The sequence below is a fragment of the Passer domesticus genome, chromosome 5 (assembly GCF_036417665.1).
Source record: "Passer domesticus isolate bPasDom1 chromosome 5, bPasDom1.hap1, whole genome shotgun sequence".
NCBI lineage: Eukaryota > Metazoa > Chordata > Aves > Passeriformes > Passeridae > Passer > Passer domesticus.
Window position 1 is genome coordinate 41,330,513 of NC_087478.1, and position 15,121 is coordinate 41,345,633.

The following is a 15,121-nucleotide window of genomic DNA, read 5'->3' on the forward strand; positions in this document are numbered from 1 at the left end:
AAGTTGGTTTTGTAGGGTGTGTCCTTGTAACGAGCATGTTCTAGCACTTCGCAAAATCCATTCAATGTTCTTCTGAAAATGGCACCTATTACTTACAGTACTGACATAGTTTATTAGGAAATTACACAAAAGAATTCAGAGGATATTGAGGAAAAGCTATGGCATCAGCCAAAAAGACTCTCAATGTCAAAATATTCACTCTGTTTTTACCTTTTTTCTTCTGACAATTCCTGAATCTTTCCTGTGAGAGACACTCACAGCTATTTATTTATATATTGACATTCATATCTATAAAGCATGTGACCATTGCCCAAGCATCTGGTTGGATTTACATTCAAAAAAATCTCATAAATATTTCACAACATATTACCAAGTATTCTAGAGAAAAGAAAACCATGAAGCTAATTAATATCCATTAAAAAGCCTTCTAGAAACTTCAGGTGTAACCAATTTCCCCACTAAGTCTCCTAAGGTAAGAAGTATGTGGATTTTCTTATGAAGAAACACAAAAATGCCTTGCTCTGTGCCCTGAAGTCTAGCAGGACTAGCAGTTCAGCTGAAACAAGTTCTAGAACTGAGCATTTTTCCTGGCAAATATTGGAATTGGAACTGACAACAGAAATGCTCCAGGTGAACTCAGTGGCTTAAAAGATAAAGCAAAGAAAAAAACATGTCCCAGACCACTTAGGGCTTTGTAACTTATGCCAACATGTTCAGTGTTATTGCTCCACAAACTCAACTTTATAGACTGCTTCCATAAAAAATGCACTCGGAACTAAGAGTAAAATGGTCATGGAGTTCATTTATGACACAATAAAATTAAATTAGTCATGTAGCTGTGGTATCAGGTAAAATCAAATCAGATTTGCTTATTCAAACACTTTACAACTTGGAAAATAAAAGACAATAATTTGTAAAAAGTTTTATATCTTGACAATAAAACCTTTAAGCAGTCAGATACATTATCTTGCATTTAATGTAGGGGCAAACAAGCTAAAAGCTAAAAGGTTTAGAAAACTGCAGAACTCAATGACTTATACAGTAAGAGTCTAGCAGATGATATAGAGATCTGCTGACATAGGCTGGGATGATTGGGACCTCGTGCCACATGCCCTCATGTTAAAGCTCAAGAAGCTGACACTGGTCAGAGATTTGCAGGGTTGCTTCATGGATTGCATTCCACAAGTGCAGGATTTCTCTATGTAGTTCAAATCCATTGGGTACAATACTATTTCAGCAGCTGCTCTGTTCCTTTGGTCTCATTAGGAAGGGAAATCTTTCTTTGTCCTGTTGGGATGATTTTCCACAGTTGTCTAATGGGAAACAATGGCATTGTTTGAGGGGGGCTTTATCATTAACTAAAGATAGTGGAAACTCTTGCCCTTAGTTTTACATTAGTAATTGTGTTGGAGAAACATTTTTTGAAATGTCTAATCAAGAGTTCAGAGGACATCGCTGAATCTTGGGAAGAATTGTGCAGAAACACTGACTATATAGAGAGGACATAATGGTTGGTGAAAAGGAAAAATAGACTGCTTCTACTCAATCCTGAGAACATTCAAAATGCATATCTAATCAAAACTCCCCTAAAATTCTAATTCATGTAGAACATTTGCTTGCTGTGTATCTCATTGAATAAAATCTCAGAACTCCTGATGTCCAGTGGCCTGTACATTCTAAAATAGAGGAAAATCTGAGAATTCCCCCTTCCTGGTGACACAAAAATAATTTTTCCCTCTATGAGACAAAAGACAAATCCTACTATTTGTCATCTCCCATATCTGATGACTAAAATAATTCGCCATGGGTACAGCTCGCACAGTTCAGATAGGCCAAGCTATGGAGGACCTGCTGAGAGGGGCTCTGCTCTACTTGCTTCCCAGCTCTGTCATTCATGGTTAAGTTTCTATTCAAACAGCAACTGTCTTTTGGATAAAATCAAAGAGTTTTGAGTTATCAATGCACTTATATTTAGTCTAGGAACATTGCTTTAAAATGACAGAACTTAGAGTATATTCAGAGCACTCTTTCAAAACCAGATTTTTTACCGTATATTTTCTGCTTACTCTGACCTGAGTTTTCCTGATAATCAAGCTGATACTATAAACCTATTGTCTTCAGGATACTAATTTCTGTTTTATTTGCCTTTTTGTTTTACAACCAAGTTATCATTCTTACACAAACAGCAATAGGAGTCAAGTCAAGATATGGTCCCTAGCAGTGTGAACAACATAGGTGTCTTTTTTCCCCTCTTTCCCAAAGGATGTTTCGAGATGGGACCAGTGCCACCTGAAGTGTCTATCACCTTGCAACCACCATCTGTCCTACTTGCAAATTCGGCAGGAACAAAGGACAGATAAACAAGAGAGGAACCTCTCCATGAGGTCCTTCCTGCTGCATTTTTCATCAATGTTTAAAGATACAGAGGGACCTGCTGTGGGGCCCAGGGGATGGCAGCACAAAGCCTGCAGCTCTCACAGGTCCAGATTGGCTCCCAGGGGGCACTGACTGCCAGCCCCTTGTGAAGAGGGCCTGAGACACCGGAAAGCCTCTTGTGCTGCCCAGCAAACTCCTAAAGCAACCATGCTGCCAGAGAATTCACAGGGAAATCTCCCCAGGGTTGTGAATACAGCTACAACTTTTGGTCCAGCAGTCTCTGTACTGGTGAATAAGAGATGATGTGCTGACTTGAAGCAGTATTTTCTCCCGTTATCTCCTGCTTTTACATTTTTCTGTACAAATAGTACAGAAAACTCTACAGACAGCATATTAAGAATTTTTGTACCATATTTCTGCTACCACAGATAGGATCACCAAATCTTTGTTGTGTAACTCCTTCCTAATCCTCCATAAAATGTCTTGCTCTTTGTACTTCAGAATGTGGCACAGACGTCCACTGATATCAGCAACCTTTAAAATCCCATCCAGAGTTTTCCCAAAGGACAGAGAAATCAGTCTACTAACACTGTGACAGTCAGAAATGTAAGCTTTACATCAGTAAATGACATGCACTGTGTTTCTTCCAGTAGGCGCCTTGTACAGGGCACTAAAGGTCTGCTCCAGTGTGTTATGCATAATCATGACTAAGACCAAACAGCACATTCCACTATTTGAGAGTGTCAAGACATCTATCTTTTTAGAGTGGCATTGGCAAGTTGAAATGTGATTAAGATCTTTGCTCTTTGTCAAGATATTTCCAAAGCGCTAGCAAAAAAAAGCTTGTAAAAATATAGGTGAATACTTTTTATTCAGTCTCCTGGGATAAAAATAGATCTTGCATAGATCTGTGCTGCTCTTGAATTTTCTGAATTCAGTCATTTTTTTTGTGAAAGACAGGGGTGATTTTAACTAACTGCACCCTAGATAAAGTTAAGTGTAAAAGAACAGAGTGGGCAGATGGCTCCCTGACGAAAGAATGGAGGCAAGTCTAGTTGGCAATTTACCTTCTTTGAAACCACATGTTTAAGTCATCCAGGCATAGCACCACCCCTGAAAGTGCCTCTCTCTGATGTGTAAATTTAGGACTTCCAGAAAATTAAGGCCTCCTGCTATTTTACAGGTTCAATCAGCCCCAGCTCTAAGAAATGCAATCCCTATTTTATACACTCAGGACATCCCAAGTGTTGTTTCTAATATTGTATCTCTTTCACTGGACCAGATTTAATAGAGTTGCAATTTAGTGCAAAGATATTAGTCATCAGAGAATACTGACAACAGGCTGTGAGCAGCTGGCAAGAATGACCAATCTTTTTCCTTGCATCATTTTGTAAGGTTAACAAGAAATTGATAGAGGCAGGAGGCAAGGAATGAACTTGGTTAAAGCCAATGCCACTGAAAGTGCTATCATGGCTGTAGTTTTGTGGATGAAAAACAAAACCCTGAGTTCACAAAACTACCTATAAGTCTTTCCAAGGCACATACATGGATTTAAGTTTACATTTATATATCTTATAATTTTCTGCCTCTAACAATTTTTGTGTAAGCATCATGGTCCATGAATTAATATATCCTTATAAAGACAGAGGAATGGGTTAGCATGAACTTCGTGCATTGAATGAATCAAGTACTTCACAGCAGAAGCAGACCATATTTCAATTCATTTACTAGTGAGTTGACAAAACATTATAACAGGGGATTTATTATAATATAGAATGTGAAAACAGGTAAGGATCTGATTCTGAAAATTGCTGAATGACAAAAAGCCTGTTTGGGAATATTAGGCTCCATGGGAAACATGAAATGCTGTGCAAAAGCTGCACTTACAAGAGTGTCTGTCATGGCACTGCCCATGGGACTAAATAAATACAACAGCTGCACTCACTTCCATTACCTCTGATTTTTCTTTGGTTTCTGAATGATGAAAATTTGTAACATTTTCCTTCTTTCAAATGCTTTCTGATATATCTGTTGGTGCTTATCGTAACAGTGATTTGTCGATAAAGAAAAAAGACATGTAGAGTTTCAGTCCTTGGTGAAATATTTCTTTAATCTAGTTCTTTGCTATAGAAAGTTCAACTAGATTTTAACTACTATGAGCTGCTGAAGTGATAACAAAAGTATTGCAGAAAAGCTCAGGGACCAAGTTTATGACATTACTCTTTTGTGACAAGTCACGCTTAAAGCTTGTAAACAACCAACACATTAGTAAAATTAGGTAACAAGATAGGTAGAATAAAAGCCCTGTCTTGAATGCTTCCCGCTTGTTTGTGTCATGTCTGCAAGATTTTTCTTTTTCTTCCTGCTGTTGATTGGTGTCTGCTTTAGTTACGGATCTGACAGGACATGCTGTAGATACCTAAGCAGAAGCATGTTACTGTAGACCAGTGTTGTGCAATCCTGAGTACTGTTGGAGGCAATAGCTTCCAAGAAAATAGTCCTGGTGTACCTCAGCAATGGCGGTGGCACGGGTGCTTCTGTGCTACACAACTTGAGTTGTTGTGATGAAGAATGTACTTTTTGACCAGAGGCATTATATTTTGAAGACTTGTCCATTGAAGCACAAAATGAAATTTCCCCACTTCCAAAGTGCTGAAGGCTACATGTCAGGTGGTAACTACAGTAAAGGAGAGACTTAAGAAATTTAGAGTTCACTTCCTCTTCTCTCAGATCAGAAATCTGATATAGGCATGATGAATGAATTTGCCTTTGGCTCTCTATTAACAAACAAGGATGTAAATGGCTACTTTCATCAGCTCACGTGGGTATATGTAACTCTAGATGTTATGGCTTCTGTTCATTGAGGCTTACTCATGATAGTAATTTATTTTGATTAGTCACGGATTTTAAAATATTTCCAATGAGGATGACAGCTGCTAATGTGACTGTAAGCCCACAGAAGGTCAGGATGACTGTGTCTGATCTGGACTAGATACTTACTCAATCTCCCAGTTTCTTTAATGTGTTTCATAAGATCACACTTCACACAGCACCTTCTTTCTCTTGGTCCAGAACCATGCCTATTAAAAATGATATCTTAGTGGTACAGTAAAAGTTCCCTTTACTAGTGAGTTGAACATCTACTTTGTTCCTCTTATTATAAAGAGAGATTGCTGGTAAGCCTAAAATTAGATCTATCTGTTCTGGTTTTTTTGTTTGTGAATGTATGTGATGAGCTTGTCATACCGCCCCTCTGTTCTGCCTGTCCATTCAGTTCTTCTAAGTAGAGACACTGACACAAATGTCATAATAAGAGTCGTGCTGTCAAGTCTCACATACTTCATTACCTTGCCTGCACACAGAGGTGAAGCAGAGTAGAGTGGCAGAGTGGTGTGACCTGCACATATCTGCACAAAGATCACCCAATTCCTCTAGGTTTGCTGTGGCCATGATACCATTGGGAAAACTGAATTTTAGCAGTACTGCACATTGTCACTGGGCAGAATCTTGATTCTATAGGGCAGTGGAAAAAATAATATCATCAAATGGATGATGTTAAAAATTGGACCTGTCATTCTTAATAGTGTCAGTCTTAATCTGAACTCAGTCCTTCTTCCAAGCATGCAGAGCTATGAATGACATGAAGGATTCACATTTAGCTGGTGGCTGGCAACCACAGTGTACAGGGGCAGAGTGCAGCTATTGTTTTCTAGTCATGTAACTTTATTACAGAGCTGCTTAATGTCATGCAGAAAACCAGGAGGGGAAAAAAATCACAATGGGTGGTAAAATTCAAGTCTACTGGGAAACTCTAATTATATCTCTTGCACATAATCTTAAAGCCTGTATAAAAGTCAGCTTCTGTGATCTTGTACCTCTTGCCAGCACAAAATGTTTAGAACTTTATCCCTCTTCCTTTCTCCATTTCATAGTGCTCCATAGGAAAGTCGTGAGTATTCTTTATAGAAAGACGGGATATCACAAATTTGTTCTGTGCTGCCCACGATTGTAGAAATTGGACCAATAAAGGCCAGTGTTCAGCTTTGCACATACATGAGGTTACATATTAAAGAAAGTAGAAATATGTGAATTCCTCAAGCTCTGGCATATTTTCTAAAGCACTTCAAGAAGATCTCTTAAAAAATTCCCAGTACATTCTCAACACACTGAAGGCATCGTGAGACATAGCATGGAAAAAAACAAAAGGTTTAAATTTCAGTTGTCAGGCTTGCTGTGGAGTATTGATTCAGATATTCAACTTATTAATTGAGGATGCGCATGAAGGGACAGAGTGTACCTTCATCAAGTGTTCTGATGGTACAAAACTGTACTACATACAGCTTTATTGCCATTCAAAGGGACTTTGACAGGCTGGAGAGTTAAGGAGAAAGGAACCCCATGAAATCCAGCAAAGGCAGATGCAGGGACCTGCACCTGGAGAGAAATAACCCCATGTACCAGCACAGGCTGGGGGATGACTTGCTGGAAAGCAGCTCTGTGAAAAAGGGCCTGGGGGACCTGGGGGCTCTGGTGGACAACAAGAGGTCTATCAGCCAGCAGTGTGTCCTTGTGGTCAAAAGGGCCAGTGAGAGCCTGGGGTGCATCAGGAAGAGCATTGCTAGCAGGTCAGGGGAGGTGATCCTGCACCTCTTGTTAGCCCTAGTGAGGCACAGCTAGATTGCTGTGTCTGGTTCTGGGCTCCTCAGGGCAGGAAAAACTAGGAATTCCTGGACAGAATTCAACAGACGTCTGCAAAGATGTTTATGGGACAGGAGCATCTATCTAATGAGGAAAGGCAGAGAGAGCTGGGCCTGTTTAACCTGGAGAAAGAGGACTGAGAAGGGATAGTATCAATGCCTAAGAAAATCTTAAAGAGAGGGAGTTAAGAGGATGAGGCCAGACTCTTTTCTATGGTGTAAGAGGACAAGGGTCAGTGGGCTGAAATTGTAACACAGTTCCATCTGACTATGAGGAACTCCTCTGCCTTGAAAATTAAAAAAACCTGCAAGAATAGTCTGCCCAGAGGTGGTATCTCTTCTGGAGAGATGTAAAGCTGCCTGGATATGATCCTGTGCAATCTTCTCCAGGTGAACCTATCACAATGTGTGTGGGGATTAGACTGGATGAACTTTAGACATCCCTTCAGTTCTATGATTAAGATGTAATGTAATTAAAAATAAAATACTAGAGTAAGTAAGACATCATGTATGACCTACAGATCAGATAGACATTAGGAAATCGTTAAGTCTTGATTTAAAAAAATATTTGTTTGTCTGTTTTTGTTAAAGACCTGTTAACCCACAAACACACTCCATACCCCACCAGGTGAAAGATCAAGAGAAAATGGTTGGGAAGACATCAAGCCAAGACAAAGGTTTTTTTCTTTGCTTGTTTTCAGCACTGGACAGCAGAGTCAATGCTTAAAGATAGACGCATGAAATTAAAGTGGTCCAGGGCTTAAAATAAGGTAATCGTTTCCTTAAACAAAAATCTTGTGATAAAATGAAAATGATTTGCAATTACTATAAGAGTAGTTTTCTAATAGCCTGTTGGTGACATTGATAGACAAAGCCAACCTTGTATTATAGCATAAATGTAGTGTGTACATTGAATTTTGTGGGTGTAAAATCGTGTCTTGTGTATCCTCCTATGTGATGACAGGAAGTATGTGAAGTGCCCACATTGGGGTGGTGACTGAAAAGGCCAAAGACTTGGTATAATGCTGATGTTTTGTTCAAGAATGGAGAGCAAATCACAACTTAACTCCAAATAATAAATTAAGAAACAATTCAATTTTTGAGATTCTAATTGAGTCACTGGAGAAGGAAAAGTGGAGAAAGATGGAATGATGAGCAAAATCTCAAAACAGATGAATCTAAGAGCCCAAAATACTTGTAGAAAAAAAAAAAAGACAAAGCAATCTTCTGCAAAATGCTAAAAATCAATAGTTTTTAGATTTACCTCTTCAATTAGGTGACCATCAGCATATTTTGGTGCTACTTATGCCAAAATGTACATTGCACTGGTGATTCCAGCTGACAGTAGAGTCTACCTGACAGTAACAGAAGACTGACAGATCCTTTGCTTGCCTGCATAGAGGAACAGTTGTATGGAAATCTCTGGACTGTCTGAAATATTGGTGTGTTACCCAGAAGTTATGCTGTTCTAAGTTAAATACTCCTCTCCATTTCTTAGGGTAAGGAAGAAAATGTGCTTCACTTTGCAGTAAGAGCAAACCATGACAGGCACTTGAACAGCTCAAAGTCAACCATCATTTACAGGTCTCTGGGGCAGTTTTCTTCCATCAGATGAAGACAAGCAAAAATCTTACAATCATTCATCCTCATTCTAAGTGATGTGGCTGCTAACAATTTAGAAGAAATATTAAAAGAAAGAGTCTCCTATCCCACTGATATTAAAGATTGAGTGGAAGATGATACTGAAATAGTAGAATGTATACTAAGAACTGGATGGAGTATGAGACATCACGAGTATACCATCATTCTACTACTCCAATGGAAGAAGACGTCTACTGACCTATTAAACATAGGCAAAAACCACATAGAGTAGGTTTCTAGCTAGCTTCACAAAATTTCTTCCTTATATCTAATGCAAGTCTGCACTCATTCAGTTTAAAGCCATTTCACCGTGTCCCATCACTATATGGCGCTGTACAAAGTCCTTCTCCAGACCTCTTGTAAGCTTCCTAATAGAAGGGGCTGTAAGCCCTGACCCCTGGAGTCTTGATCTCTTCATACCAAACATTCCAACTCTCTCAGCCTGTCTTCATAAGAGAGGTGCTCCAGCCCTTTACTTATCTTTGTTGTCCTCCTTCAGATTTGGTCCAACTTAGTCCACGTTCTTCCTATGTGGAGGACCCAGAGCTGCATGCAGCACTCCAGGCAGGGTCTCACCAGGGCAGAGAGGCATAATAATCTCCTTTGACTTGCTGGCCACGCTGCTTTGGATGCAGCCCAAGACATGGTTGGTTTTCTGGGTTGCCGGTGCATATTACTAGCTTGTGCTGTGCTTTTCATCAACCAACAACCCCAAGCTTTTTTCTTCAGGGTTGCTCTCAATCCATAACTAAAAATTAAGTGTGTAGAATAGAGATGGGATGAACCCTCTAGAGGAAAAATGTTCTCTGCACTGTCTGTTCAAATAACATACATGATGACAGTCTCAGACTAGAGGCTTCAATTTTGCAAGCCTGCAGTTAGGTGAGGTGAACCCTATCTAAACATCTAATATTCCAGCCACAGAGTATCCAGAGCAGCACTTTAAATGATAAATGGCTGAGTTAAACATGTATGCCTATTGAAATACAATGGAAGTGGTCCATAAAGAAATTTTGGAATTAGCAATCTACCCAGTGGAAGCTGACAAAAATCATCATCCAGTGATCAGATATTTACAGGTTGGTTTGTTTTTTTTCTTTTTTTTTTTTTTTTTTTTTCCTGCAGATGAGTAATTTACATGAGTAGCCCAAAACTATGATCCTGTTTGTCCCCTTCAAACATGATCTCTTTAATTCTTTAAATTTCTTTTTAGGAGGAACTTTGGTTCTTTCTAATTTTTAATGCAACTGCTGCTTTGACTAATGATTTAATTGTTTAAACAGTTCAAGAATGTAAAGACTGCCTCCAAGCTAGGCCTTATTTAATGAATGGCGGGAACAAAGCTGCTGCAATGTATGTTAGAGAAAAAGCTTCATTGGAGTGAGATCACCAATTCCCCTGTCCACCTGAGCAGCCTAACCATTATTTTCCATAAAGCAAATCCTGCCATCTATACTCAAAATTTAATCAGGAGAAAAGACACAATAACAGCACTAAAAATGTCTTCTGGCAGAGCCCTTCATAATGTGAAGCTGTTTTGCTTTCCTGGCAGTATCGTGCTCCATTTTGCTTGACATGATGATAATGCTCTGCAAAAGGCAGCGCTGTCGATCCTGAGGAAAGCCGACCCACATCCCTGTCTGCCCACTCTCAAAAGTGTGATGAGAAGGCTTCACTCATTGCCTTTACCTCTCTTTTAAGAAGGATAGCAGCACAAGAGAGTTTTTTGGAATTAAATGCTATGCATTATCTCTGTGCTTTTAAGTCAAATCTTCTAAAATGCCCTGTGCATTCTTTTCAGATGACATTGGCCTCTTCTTCCACAAAACCTCATCCTGTTTTATCTCACTTCCCTACCCATATTTCTTCTTCTCTGTATCGATCTCTTGCCACAGTGATAGTCTTCTCATTTCCGTTAATTGAACTTTGATGGTGTTTAAATAAAGAAAATATCACTGTGTTGGTGTACTGCTGCACACTGCTTTGGATAAAAATACACCTTTTTCTTTCTGCTATTCAATGCTTCTTTTATTTTAGTGCTCAGTGCTGTCATCTCTCTACTTGCTTCCTTCAACATGCATCTCAGCAGAAAGCAGGAAAGGCAGTCAGCTTTTAGCTCAGGATGACCACTCAAACACACAGAAAGAATGAAAGCTCAGTTTCATAATATGGGAGATATTTTATTCTTTTTCTCAGAATTAGAAGTGCTGGGAATTGCAGAGCAGGTGTCATTCTTCTCCCTGACTTGCTGCAAGCTGCAGTTTGTTGGGCTTTTAAGTGACTCTGTGATTCCACATGAGTAGTTCATGATAAAGGAAGTGATTCAGTGCCCAAAAGTCCTATTATTAAGAATGTACAACCTGTTAAGTGACTGCTACTAAATGAAAATAGTGAATTTGTGAAAAAAAAACCAAAAACAACCAAAAAAACCCCAAAACCCAAAAAACTCAAACAAAATAATCCTGTCTATGTTGTAATTAAAAGCACAGGAGATAATGTGAGTGCCACGCATTGCTTGGGCTGTCAGCTGTAAAACAAACATTATCTTCTGCTTTATTGCATGATTTATTGCATTTTTATCTGCTTTAAAAAACTCATTAAAGATGAGCTACAGGAAAATGACTTTTGGACAGCTATGGGGTGAAATGAGCAGACAATGAAGGGTGACCTTTCAAAGGGGGATTATCTAAAAATAGCAATGGTTATCCCTCACAGCCTTCTGACATAAGCCTGCTGGGAGTATAAAAAAGGAGACCCTTTCCACCAATTCCTCCAACATGATTTTAGATTGGCACATGACATGTTTTGGCCATGAATAGCTGAGGAGAATTTGCAAAGGGATCAAGCAAAAAGCCTTAGCAGCTGTCTGGCTGTTGATATTCCCCTGGGTTTAAAAATTAGCTCAGAGCTTCCTTCTCTTTGCCCATGAACAATGGCACACAGTTTACTAGAAAAGTATATTAAGATTTTATGTTTAAAATATGTAATTTTGGGAGCTCATTTATTAAAAAAATTAATTATATCAGTTTTTAAAATTAGCCAATCAGTGTCAGCATAGTTTATTCAAATATCAAAGGGCTTTAGGATCAGACTGCACTTCTTAACTACTGTTTTAACTTCTGCTTTGCACCATGGATCCATCAAATCCTTTATTTGGAATGAGGAAGAATTGGTATTCTTGGCCATTTACTATTTTTAAAGTGAAAGAGGTGAGTGAATTTATCAGGAAAAAATAATGGACTAATCTTTTTGTAATGCATGACCCTTGCTTATTTGCCATGTCATATTGTCATAAGATAATATTTCAGAGATTTTAAAGCTTTCATATGAAGGATAATCTGCAAAGGGAGAGTGTATAGATGATATTCTTAAATAGTCAGATGTGATCAGTGCCTGAACACTTGTGTGTTTGCTTCATGCTTGTGTTTTAAGGTGTGTTCTGTGTGCAGCCAGACATCACCAGGAACCCTTCTACATCACCAGAACTGCACTGTGTTCCTAACTCCTGTGGCCTCGTGTATTTGGGATGGTTGTTCTTATAGAAACAAAGCCTAAGCTGCTTTCTTACTGTTAGATGCATATTGAATGATTACTGTGTTTATCATCACTACTAAAATAATAAGTATTAATGATCAGGATCTATACAAAAGATTGAGCCCATGTACTTCATGCAGCTGGTAAACATAGTAGGAGACACTCTTTGTTTGAAGGCTTTACAACCTAAATAGACATGCAGCAAGAGGTGTTATTATCTCCTCTTCACAGATGGTGACCAAGATAAACTGACATGTTGTGCCAAGGGATACAGGCAAATGTGAGGGGGCAGGGAGGGAGCGAGCCAGGGCTGAAGCTGGGCTACCAGCTTGGCCTGACTGTGACCACTCTCCCTCGTTGCAAACTGAATATGGGCTTCCCTCTGCTTGCCGACAGGCAGTGTATGACAAGCAGCTTCCTCCCCAGCTCCTCCAGGCACGGTTTGGCCCTCATAATTGGCTTCTGCCAAGTGCTGCAAGGTTCCTGTATACCCAGGAAGTGTTTGGAAATGGTTGGCTTCACAAAGGAGATTTTTTCCATTCTGTCTTGCAGATGTTGTTTTAATGCACATTTGACAGTTGATTCTCTGCTTTAACATCATGATCTGGAAGCTGTTCACTTTGGATGTTTACAGCTGTTCTTGGGTTTAACAGCAGTGCTGCACTCAAACCTTTCCACAGTCCAGGATTCCTCCCTGAATTTATCACGAGGAAATGCTGCCTTTAAAAATATTCTAATTCTTACAGATGGGTTAGTGAAAGGCATTATATAATACAGTGCTGGCACTAGAAACAGACTCTGTGACCCAGAAGATAACTTCCAGTCCTATGCTACTGTTGCCTGTGATACAATGACTTATTTTCAGTGCAACACCACTGAGCATTGCAAGTTCTCTTTTGACATGAAAATCCCCTGAATGGTGACAAGGAGCAGATCACTCTCTTGTCACTGCTATAATGTATTTATACTCAGATGCAACTCCATTTTAGGGTGGGTGTTCTATTTTGACCTCTCCTACAGGACAGGTATAGAAAATTATTCCTGTCCTGAGCTGCCAAGACAACAGGAAATGTTAGCAGATACTAAGTGACAATTTACATCTCCCAGTTGTCCTTCCAGCATAAAATTGGGGGTGTGTTTATCATGCAGTTATGTTGTAGCTCCACTTTAACTGGCAGGTTAGTTTTCAAATGTGACTTATAACGTGAATCTTGTTTCCATGTTGGAGAGCTTCCACATTACTGCATGAAATTTGAATGTGTTGAAATAATGAGAATGCAGCGGTGGTGGTGGCTGGGAGGCAGGGATTATATGAAAGCTTTCAGGATGCTCCTAGCAGTGTGCTGCATTAGCCAGGGGATTTTTATGGGCACAGAGGCACAAAGTAACCCCTCTAATCCCTTTCTCACTGGCTTACAGACTCTGAAGAAGCTTAATAATTACAGAGGAATGCAGTCAAAGTGTTTTTAAGGACATATGTGCAGAGGCTTATTTTAGTCATTTCCTAACAGCAAATGCACTGGCGGATTCTCAAGGAGAATTCTGGGCACAAATTTTCCCTTCTCTCAACCCACCCAACAAAAAGATGATTTACGCTTATATCAAAAAGAGGCTTAACCAGTGTGGAGCTGAAAGAATATTTCCCAGCCTGTAGGATTATGGTTTTTCCACAGCCACACCACTCACCCTCTCCTTCTGGTGAAATACAAAGCATATCCCTGTTCTGCTGAGCCTCCCAGATGGGCTTTTTAAAATTTTTTTTCAATGAAAAGGCCAACAGAAAGCCTGCATGTTCCCTTTAAAATATTATTCTATCCTTCGGAACTATTTCACCTTCTCTGAAATCACTGGTTCAGCTGATGGTGACTCCGCTGCTTATGTATCGTTATCCGTAAGTATGTCCCTAACTGCATACTAAATATATGCATAAGAAGGAGGTGTCCAGGAACTGTTTCTGTGCTAAGCATTTAGTTTCACAGCTATGTCATTTCTGGAGGAATCTGTGCCTGAAAGATACGGTGGATACTCTCTCACTCCAGAGAGTTTCTGTGGGTTTTTTTTTTGTTTTTTTTTTGTTTTTTTTTTTTTTTTTTTTTTTTTGTTTGGTTTTTTTTGTTTTTCTTTTTTTCTCTGAGAATCTTTCCTAATTCAAAAAATATGGCATGGCATGGATTACCCCTCAGTCTCCTTCAAAATATAATCTCCTAGGAAATCTGGGCACAAAAAACCAACAGTAACTTGAAAAGTTTTTTGAATATTAATGGTGGAAGAAGAAAGGAAAGGTATACTTGTTTTATGGTGCATGCTAATGCAGTGCTTGGTGTCCCACTGTTGCTTGGAATATAAACTGCAATAAAAATGAAACAAGTTATATCTTATTACTGCATTACTAACTAAAAATGGCCTGTTTTCTCAGCTTTGTAGCAAAGATGAAAGTTAGTCCATGTGCTTGCCATTTCTGTACTTGCCATAAGACAGTCCCAAGGCCTGCAAATTCATATAAAATATATATGAGGTAAGAATTAGCCTCATCTGTCTTGAATTCTTCTTCTAAAATTGCATTATTCTGCCTGCACCTTAACTAAAGTCTTGATCCTTTTCTGCTAGGGATGCTGGGAACAGATTGCTCCTGTTGGGACTGCAAATTAACTGCAGTTTGAACCCTTAGCATTTGCTATGCTTGATCCAGTTTACTGTATGTGAAATTTTGAGATGAAAAAATGTAAACTAATCCATGATCTGCTTTTCCTGCTTGATATTAAAAACCTGTGGCACTTTCTGAAGAGAGGGTTTTTGATGAAGTGACATGAACCTGATTTTTCTTTCCTGTGGCCTCCAACTTTTTTCCCCTAGGGAAACTAACTCTCATTTTA

At 39.2% G+C, this 15,121-nt stretch overlaps 1 protein-coding gene and 1 long non-coding RNA gene across 24 annotated transcripts in view; one reads left to right on the plus strand and one right to left on the minus strand.

The window, feature by feature from the left end:
* Nucleotides 1–15,121, plus strand: part of LOC135300335 (uncharacterized) — a 230,901-nt gene that overhangs the window by 27,203 nt on the left and 188,577 nt on the right. For 6 of the 23 annotated variants that reach the window (XM_064419693.1, XM_064419694.1, XM_064419697.1 and 3 more), the window contains exon 1: nt 11,942–14,139. The exons of 10 other annotated variants lie outside the window; for them this stretch is intronic. In XM_064419693.1, the coding sequence (XP_064275763.1) occupies nt 14,038–14,139 (102 nt within the window). In that variant the 5' untranslated portion in view covers nt 11,942–14,037. 7 more of the 23 variants (XR_010362209.1, XR_010362210.1, XR_010362211.1 and 4 more) reach the window with 6 other exon arrangements.
* Nucleotides 1–15,121, minus strand: part of LOC135300337 (uncharacterized) — a 71,049-nt gene that overhangs the window by 13,429 nt on the left and 42,499 nt on the right. The window lies entirely within an intron of this gene.